We start from the raw sequence: 8962 nt of genomic DNA, 5'->3' as shown, positions 1-8962 counted from the left end.
ATTTTGTCTGATGCCAAATTATTTGTTAGACACAATACTGTGATCTCAGAAAGGTCAAAAAAAGGTTTCTGAACCAAGTTAAAATTGGGGATAGATGTTTTGACTCAGTTGATGGCTATTGCTGGTCAAAAATGAGCATAACTGGTTGGCAAATACAGTTATGTTCTAAGGACATGGCAAACAAGCTGGATGATCAATGTCAACCTATGTAAAACATTACTGGTTGATGATGATTGGTGCTCCCAGTCCCATTAATATGTGAGGCAGATTAATGCATGCAAAAGTGGGCTCAGTGTGCACTATGTGGTGCAAACCTGATTGAACAGAAAATATGTCCTTAACCTGGTATGGTCTTGACTCTGACATTAGACACATCAGAAAAATCACGATTATCCGCCCCCCCCCCCCTCCCCAACCCTTTCCAATGCAAGGCAATTAGAGTGGTGATGTAGTTATCCCTTTCCCCTCGCCCTTCAGAATGGCGAAGTTGCAGATGACCGTCAGAACGAATGTGAACCCTTCCTTGTCCCGCTGGCACTGCAGCAGCTGAGCGCGTGCGCGCTAACGTCGACGGCGCGTGCGGGCAGATGGTGGCGCGGCCGCGATGACGGCACGGCCGCCGGCCGGGCTGACGCAGCTGGCGCCGCCGGCGGGCGTGCTGTCGCCGGCGCCGTCGGCCACCCTCTCGCCGCCGCTCTCTGAGCCCGAGCAGCGGCCCGGCGAGGCCACGCGCACTCCGGCTGCCGGTCGACTCAAGTTCTTCGGCAGAGGTGAGCTGGTCGGCGCGCGGCGGCGGCGTAGGGCACGCTGTCGCGTATGGCGCCGCGGGGCCAGGCGCCGGTGCGGGGCACTGATCTCTATGGGCGTCGCCCCACGCTGGACAGTAGGTAGGGTGAATGAAGCGGGGAAGATGTGGCAAGATGCCCCCTTTCGCAGTAGCGTATCGTAGCAATGCCAACAGTCGCACGGTTTCGTTGTTGTGTTGATTTGCTCATATTCGGCAGTGGAACTTTTATTGTTGGTGAATTTTACTATCATTTCTCTGCACATTGCTTTCCCCTGCAAGGCCTCACCCAAGCCGTAAGTGCAGCGCCCGGGCTTGGCGTACTGACCGTGCCGGCTGGTCCGCAGACGGTCACGTGCTGCTGGAGCTGTCGCACGGCCCGCCGGACGGCTGGCAGCGGCGCTGGGTGGCCGTCAGCCGCGACACCTGCTGGCCGCCGACGACGGTCGCCGCGCCTGTGGACACCATCGCCGCTGGCGCCGGTACGGACGACCGGCGCGACGGACACGCCGGTACGGACGGCCGGCGCGACGGACACGGGGGCTCTGGCGCCGGTACGGACGGCCGGGGCCCCGGACACAGGGACTCTGGCGACGGTACGGACGGCCGGCGCGACGGACACGGGGGCTCTGGCGCCGGTGCGGACGGCCGGGGTGACGGACACGGGGGCTCTGGCGCCGGTGCGGACGGCCGGGGTGACGGACACGGGGGCTCTGGCGTCGGTGCGGACGGCCGCGGCGCCGGTACTGACGGCCAGGGCGACAGACAGGGGGGCTCCGGCGCCGGTGCTGACGGCCCGGGCGACGGACACGGGGCTCCGGCGTCGGTACGGACGGCCGGCGGGCTCTCGGCGGACACGGGGCTCTCACTCTCACAAGCCAGGGAAGGCTTACGGGATCGGGCAGGAACAAGTGCGAGGACCTGTGATGTGTTTTTTTTTTGTGGTGATTAGTTTGTCGTGCTTTTGTATTAGCTCACCGATCACAATTTTCCATCAGAGGGATTGATGGGTTATTATCGTATTAAGCTCTACCTTGTGTACTGCTACGTTCAAAGACACGCAATCTCGATACGATGCACTCTGTTTGGTTACGTCTTGCTGCCTGTTCCAAGCGGCTAGGCGTGTTTCTGTGATGGGGAGACTTGCCTCGCATGCTTACCGCCAGCTATTGCTTCGCTGTTGGCCCGACAGATGGCCGATCATCGCCGGCCCCACGGCCGCCGCCGGCTGGGCGTCGGAAGCAGTGTTCGCCGCGTCGGCGTCCGGTTGGCACGCTGCTCTGGCAGGGCCGGACCGGCGGCGCCGGGTCGGACCAGGCCGCCAGGCGGCGCCTCGGTCGGCGGCCGCGGCACGCCGCCGCCCCGGCCAGCTCCGCGCCGGCAGCGCCGGCCGGCCGGCCGCCGGCGGCGAGCGCGCGGGACCCGGCGGCGCGGGACCCGGCGGCGCGCGCCGCCGGGTTGGTGGCCGCCGTGCAGCGGCTGGCCGAGCGACGGCAGCGCTGCGGTCGCCGCGCTGGCACGCCCGGCACGCCGGTCGCGTCCGCCGCCCGACAGGCCCCCCGGAAGCGGCCGCCCGACGCCGGCCGCGCGCCACGCGCCGCCCTGCGCCCTGCGCTCGGCGCCGGCGCGCACAGAGCGTCGATGGTGCATAGCATCGACTCGCTGCTGGCGGCGTCGGGCCGTCCGGCCGAGCCGCCGCCGCCGGCGCCGACGGACGGGACGCCGCCGTACCGGAGCGCTCCGCTCGTGGCGTACCTGGAGGCGGCGGCGACCGGGGCGCGGCTGTGCGCCGTGCCGCCGCCGACCGACTGTCCGGCGCCGTTCCCTCTGGTCTCGCCGCTGCTGTACGCGCGGCTTAGCCAGACGGCCGTGCACCGGCCGGTGCCGCTGCTGCCGCGGCCCAGCCCCGCCCACCAGGCTCCACTGCACGCGTTCGCCTTCGACTACGGCCAGTGCCGAGACGGTAAGCGCCCGGGTGTAGTGGGAAGCTGTGTGGTGGTTGAAAATATGTAGTAAGGAAATTTTCTTGGACGATCTATGGATGGCTCCAGTGCTGCTGACTTCCTCCTAGTATCGTTAGAGGCTGGCTGCCTGCCTGTTTTTGCCTGTATTTCGTCATGGCCACATATACAGAGGTGTTAGGTATCAAATGAACGTACGTAATTACCCCTAAAATGAGGAGGGTTGAGAGATCAATGTGCTCGGCGGACCTGTCCCGCTCGCCCTCGTAACGCTCACGTACTCTCCTTTTTCAGAGGCACCCTTGAATCTGTCGAAGAGGTAGCACCAGGTGCTGCCACTTTCTCCTCTGCCTCTGTCCACTCCTGCAACCCAGCGAGGCAAGCTGAAAAACCCTTTGCCGACTAATGGTCTTTCGGTGACAGGTCATGCGGCGTGACGTCACTCGTCAATCCACTCGTCAGCATGCTCGTACGAAGCCTTGTCTACCTGATAATTTTGTACCGCCTTTTCTACTGAGCGATCTCTCACTTCGGCGCGTGGTTTGCGCCGCGTCTCCGCCTCCGTCCCGACCGTTGCTGTTCATGAGGAGTTCCACGGGGTGCCCGGCCGCGTGCTGTTCGGGCCGGACCGGGGTCGCCGGGAAGTGTGTGTGCCGGCAGCCAGGCGCCGCCACTGTGCCATCTCTAGTGCGCCAGCCGCGGAGCGGTCCGCCTCCGCCGGTTCGGCGGCACGCGTTGGGGAGGGGGGGGGGGGGGGCACGCTGGAGCTCGACAGGCCAGCGATCTCAGTTTGGCGCCCGCGCCGGCCTGCGGCGGTCGTTGTTTTGTTTCGCTGCCGTGGAGGGAGGCGCTTAGAAGCGTTATTTGTTTGTTATCCAGGTGACACTGCGTTAGTGTGCTTGTTTCGTGCTGATCTGCTTGCCTGTACTGGTGTACCGGCGCTCGCCCGTGTGTGTTTGTGTGGGGGGGGGGGGGGGGCATCTGGGGCCCAGGAGCGACCAATGCGCGGTCCCGACGCTTCCCATGATTCATTATATGGAACTGTCCAGACCATTGGACTCCATTTGTGCCGCTATGCTTTCTTCTCAGTGCCTTGGAAACCGCCATAGAGTGAGCGTACAATACCCTCATTACTCGTGCCAACTGCTTAGTGAACAGATTGCGTTTATACTTGTCGAAGTCGTCGAATATGTCTCTACGTGTATTTATTGGGCAGCCAGTTGAATGCAGACCAACTTTTCACTGCATTCAGATGTATTGCTAGTGTAGATAGTGTTGCTACAGCAAATGCACAAGTACAATCATACAGCTGTTTATTTTGGGGGCATGAAGCACACCGTTCTGATTTGCGTCAAGCACTGGCATGAGCCATTGCCAGCAGTGCTACCCAGATTATACACTGATACTCAAACCATGTCGAGGCCTACATGAATGTGTTGTACAAAAGAACGAAGGACGCAGACACATCGCGTGCCACCACCAGTGTCGGCGGGCAAGGGACAGCGAAGCGGCGACTCAGTAATGCTGGAGCGCTATTCTTCCACTTACCAACAGCAGAGATCAGGTGGTGTCAGGGACGCGGGAACTGGAGAGTTCGGGGGAGGCTTAGTCTCAAATTCTCCAGACATTTAGCGTTAGCTTTATGGGCGCTAATTGGGGTAAATAGCTAACTCCCTCCTCTTCTTTGGGAGGGCTCCCATTGCCCCCGGCTGGGGCTTCGCTCGGCTCGCGTTTGATGTCGGGGTTATCACCAGGTTCTAACGCGTAATGGGTGGGAAAACTGATGATGTGAGGTGAACAAACAGGTGCCTAGAATAACGAAGGAAGGAAAAGGTCGCCTTTCCGCGCAAGGGGATCACGACGGGCGCGCCGGTGTTTCCGTGGTGGGATTGTACCCATTCCGGCCCCCCCCCCCCCCCCATCGGCCAAGGTGGGATGGTGTTTGTCACTCGGAACTTGCCACGGCAAATGTTGCATGCATATTTCTGAAGTTCTGAGGTAAAATGAAGTGGGCAGGATCTGGTGCAATGCCTAATTATTCAAACCAATCATCTCAAATCAAAGTGGTTCCTCGTTATTGGACCCAAGTATAAATGCTCCTGATGAACACAAAGGCTGCGCACATGAGGCATCTGGACTACCAATCGGGCGCTTCTGTTATTGGCTTCGAAACATCGGTAAATTGTCATACGCGAGGGCGGGCGTTTGGGTCGGCGGTCTGAGGGGCTGTTATTGTCCTTGCGGACATGTTTGTGCACGCAGCAGGCTCAAATACGTATCAGGCTGGAGGTAAGTTGAAGCTGGAAGAATCAAGGTCATTGGCATTCCATACGAAATGCTTGTCTGGGTGTTGGTTTGTTGACAGTATCTTCCCAGCTTCTGATGTTTTGTTTTGGTGCGCGTTTGCTGGCTTCTTGATAGTATGCGTTGGAAGAATGCGCATTGAGGAGGCTTAGGTCGTAAAACATCAGCATATGAGTGCAGTCAATTTTCTTGTAAGATCCTCGATATTTCATCTCAGTTCATGATGCCTGTCATACTCCACATTGCTTATTATCTGGTTAATGGTAATTACCGATATGTGTCGTGGTGCACCATGTTCATTGATGAGGAACTCATGCTCATCCTGTGTTTTTTACAGATTATGTTTATTGTGAAGTGTCCCCCACAGATCCATACCAGGTTCGCAGAATTGAAGAACTGAAACAGGTGACAATTTAGGATGCCGCTGTGTGTCATATTTTGTGCCTGTTGTGTTGTTTTTTAGCTTCAGCAATTGGAATTAACTATGAAAAGACTAGAAGAGGGACCAATTTAATGGAAGTGTTTGTAACTTGCATTACTGTTAGCAAAACCTGTGCAGACATTGGCAGATTGCATGTAGTAAATAACAAATATTAACCATGCCTTGAATGCAAACATCATATTTTAACTGTGTGTGATGATGTGTTGTATTTGGGTATTTGTTACCACAGTTTTTTTATTTGGCTCAGTTAGAGGCTAAATGGATGCTATTTTTGGGGTATTTCACTTGCACAATGTAAACACAGGGAGGGGAGTTACGCCCATTTTAATCAGTGTGTTACCAGAATGGAGAAAGGGTTGAAAAATTGCCAAAATGTAAAACATTCTATTGATATCCACAGTAAACTTTTCTTTTTTATCTTTTTCAGTGCTGTGTGTATGGTATTCAAACTTGATAAGCTGAGTGAGTGTAAAATGCACACTGAGAACAAACCACATTTGCAGAATACTGGCAGTGTTGTAGAAGCCAAGATGACGTTGTCTGTACCGTCGTGGAGGACAATCCCATCATCCTCTAATTGCATCAATAGGTGAGCTTTGGTTTAAGTGGTATGTCTGTCCATTTACAGAAACATGCATTTTATTGCCCTCTGTCCACCAGCGATTGCACAAGTGATGCTGGTTTACTCTTCCACATGTGTGCAATGTTAGTTATATCATGTGAAACTGCAATGAAATTGATATGAAACCAATGCAAATGAAAGAGCAAAATGCAAAACACATTCAATGAGTGCAAGTCATATGCTAAATCTGTGAAACGTTTGTTGCTTTCCAATGACATTCTCACAGGATTCAACTTACCATCGTGACCAGGTTCCATATGTGTGGCCCCAGATACCATAGAGCTGGATCGAGGTGGAGCCAAAGACGCTGGGTTTGGTGGCCGAAGCTCTCAGCCACGCCACTTGGTGGACCAGCGCGAGCTGTTCCCATCCCGCCAGGTGGAGACGCTGCCGGCATCATGCATCCGCGGCCGCTGCTTCGTCACCCTGCTCACCGCCTCAGAACAGGCAGAGCAGTACCTGGACCGCGAGGTGCGGACCTGGGAACCTACGGGTGGGGGGGGGGGGGGGGGGGGGGGGGGGGGGGGAGAGGAAGGATCGGCGAACCAGGTGAAGTAGTGAAGAAGAACTCTGTTGGGAGTAAAGATGGGGTTCGCGTCGTCAGGCTCGCATTAGGGTGCCTTCAAGACATGGTTCAGCAAAGCTTCATCACATCAGGGCCTTGCATACAGCAAGGCAGGCAGGGTACTTGGAGGAGGGTGTGCTGTGAACCTCACTGCATAGCATTGCATGCACTGGGCGAACAAATGAACCGGACGAATAATTTCGCACTGCTACCGGTACAACACTGACAGTTCGTTTATCACAAGAAGGAGGCACATGCCGTGCCTGCCCTGAGCACTCCCTGCCACCCCACCAGCACGTCATCAGTGTCTTGTCTCCCGCTGACAGGACAGCTTCTTCTACACGCTGCTGTATGACCCAGTGCAGCGCACCCTGGTAGCGGACCGCGGCGAGGTGCGGCTGGGTGAGCGCCACCAGGCGACAGTGCCGGCAGTCGGCGAGCCGGGCGCGGCGACCGGCCGTGACACGCTGCTCTGGAGCCCGCGCCACCGACTCACCGACGACCAGCTGGACCGGTTCCTGCTGCTGGCCCGGTCAGTGGGACAGGGACGAGGGGGTATGGTCTGTGGGGTTTGGTGCTGATATGCATGGTGAGGTGAAGTGGGCCAGACAAAGAAGTGTGATGTCGGAAAGTATGGTTTACTGTTATGCAGTGATTTTGTGTATGTGAGAGAAGCTTTGACTGATTTTGGTGTTTACATTTGAATTTGCATGCAGAAGTGTGGTTGGCCAAAATGTGATTGCCAACATAAAACCGCAATCGGATTTTGGGTCGCAGCGATGAGCTAGAGGACGTGACAACGACTGTATGATGCGTCAGACGTCTGTCAGTCTGCGTTCAGAATGCAGAATGCATGCAGAGAGAGCACTCTGTGCCTGCCTTTAGAATACTGTTGTCCCTGCCCTCACAATACCCCAAGAGCAAACCTTCCACAGCCAGAGAGTGCTCCCTATGTTCACCTGCCCGCTGCACCGCCTTTCCTCCACATGCACCTACTACCCCCAGCATTGCCTTCTCTCCGCGTGCACCTAATGTCCCCAGCATCGCCTTTTCTCCGCGTGCACCTAATGTCCCCAGCATCGCCCTTTCTCTGCGTTCGCCTTCTGCCCTCCGCACCGCCTGTTCCGTATTCACCCGCTGCACCACCTTTTCCACGCGTGCACCTACAGTGCCCTCTGCAACGCCTTTTCCCTGCGTTTACCCCCTGCCCGATGCAGCGCCTGTTCTCCGCGTGCGCCTCTTCACCGGTGCACCGCCTGACAATGCGTGCTGCGCCGGTCGCCTCAGGTCGGTGGGCACTTTCGCGCGCGCGCTGGACTGTCCCGGCTCAGTGTGCCAGCCGAGCCTGCACCTGGCCGCCGCCGCCGCGTCCAGGGATGTGACTCTGGTGAGGTCCCGCCCTCCACCTGTCCGTGAGGCGAACCCCGACTCATTGATGCGGTTAACTTCAGTTGGGTGGCCGGCTCATCTATTACTGCTGCACGTAATCACATTTTGTATGTACTGAGCGTTAGATGCTTTGCTACATCTGTCATGTGTAAGTTGTCCGCAGAACTGTGGTGTGAGACAGGCTCTGGTCTGTCAGGTGACAGCCGACGGCTGGTGGCGGTTCGCATCGCGTGGAATGCAGAATCTTGCACGTGGCTGTGACCTGTGCCGGACCGTGCTGCGTCTGAGGTGTGCGACTCGGGATCCTGTCCGGCGTAACGGTCCGGACGCGCGGGAGTCCCCCGGGAGAGCGTGCGGGACTCGGGGCCGCCGGCCTGACCTCTGGGGCGCTCCGCCGCAGCTCCACGCCATGGACACTCTGCACCGGAGCGGGTACGACCTGGCGGCGGCGCTGGCGGCGCTGGTGCCGTCCGGCGGTGCCTCGCTGTGCCAGGACCAGCTGGAGGCCTGGTCCGCCGACGAGGCGGCCATCTTCGAGCGGGCGCTCGGCAAGCTCGGCAAGAACTTCGCGGAGATCAGGCGAGACTTTGTGAGTGCTGTATGGTGGAGGCTGGAAGGCTGAGGCTGCGGCTGTCTTGCTCAGACTTGGCTGTCGTTTTTGGCTGCCTGACAAATGAGTGCCTGTAATCGCAAGCTTCCTCGTGTGAATTTGTTTATATCGCAATGAAATGAAGCCGTTCGTTTTTATGCCGACCTTACTACCTGCAAAATGCGCTACCTTTGCTGAATTAATGCGTCTGCGTATATTTCCTTGCAACTTTCTGACATTGAGTGACAGTATGTATTTCACGTACCGCATTAAGTCGGCGTACACCTGACCGAAAAGCTCCGCGCT

At 57.3% G+C, this 8962-nt stretch overlaps 1 protein-coding gene and 1 long non-coding RNA gene across 2 annotated transcripts; both read left to right on the top strand.

Annotated features, from left to right (window-relative positions):
* The first annotated feature begins 4949 nt into the window (after nt 1–4949).
* LOC119093259 (uncharacterized) lies at nt 4950–6028 on the top strand. Its single transcript, XR_005093625.1, has 3 exons — nt 4950–5034; nt 5387–5454; nt 5995–6028. It is a non-coding gene; the product is annotated as an uncharacterized LOC119093259 (long non-coding RNA).
* Nucleotides 6029–6165: 137 nt separating this feature from the next.
* LOC119094093 (metastasis-associated protein MTA2) lies at nt 6166–8689 on the top strand. The gene is made up of 5 exons (XM_037217169.1): nt 6166–6187; nt 6385–6584; nt 7005–7210; nt 7966–8065; nt 8468–8689. Exons 1-5 carry the CDS (start codon nt 6166–6168, stop codon nt 8687–8689), a joined length of 750 nt encoding a protein of 249 aa, XP_037073064.1.
* The last annotated feature ends 273 nt before the right edge of the window (nt 8690–8962 follow it).

Source organism: Pollicipes pollicipes, unplaced genomic scaffold, assembly GCF_011947565.3.
Source record: "Pollicipes pollicipes isolate AB1234 unplaced genomic scaffold, Ppol_2.1 Scaffold_4002;HRSCAF=4701_pilon_pilon_pilon, whole genome shotgun sequence".
Taxonomy (NCBI): Eukaryota; Metazoa; Arthropoda; class Thecostraca; order Pollicipedomorpha; family Pollicipedidae; genus Pollicipes; species Pollicipes pollicipes.
The sequence above is the reverse complement of the archived record's forward strand: the minus strand, read 5'-3'. Positions and strand labels throughout refer to the sequence as shown.

What these genes read in the sequence shown, in the direction of transcription:
- LOC119094093 (XM_037217169.1), top strand. Translation starts at nt 6,166, where the DNA reads ATGCTGGTTTACTCTTCCACAT. An exon ending in AGCAGTACCTGGACCGCGAG is followed by an intron (nt 6,585 to 7,004) that starts GTGCGGACCTGG and finishes TCCCGCTGACAG; the next exon opens with GACAGCTTCTTCTACACGCT. An exon ending in CGGTTCCTGCTGCTGGCCCG is followed by an intron (nt 7,211 to 7,965) that starts GTCAGTGGGACA and finishes CGGTCGCCTCAG; the next exon opens with GTCGGTGGGCACTTTCGCGC.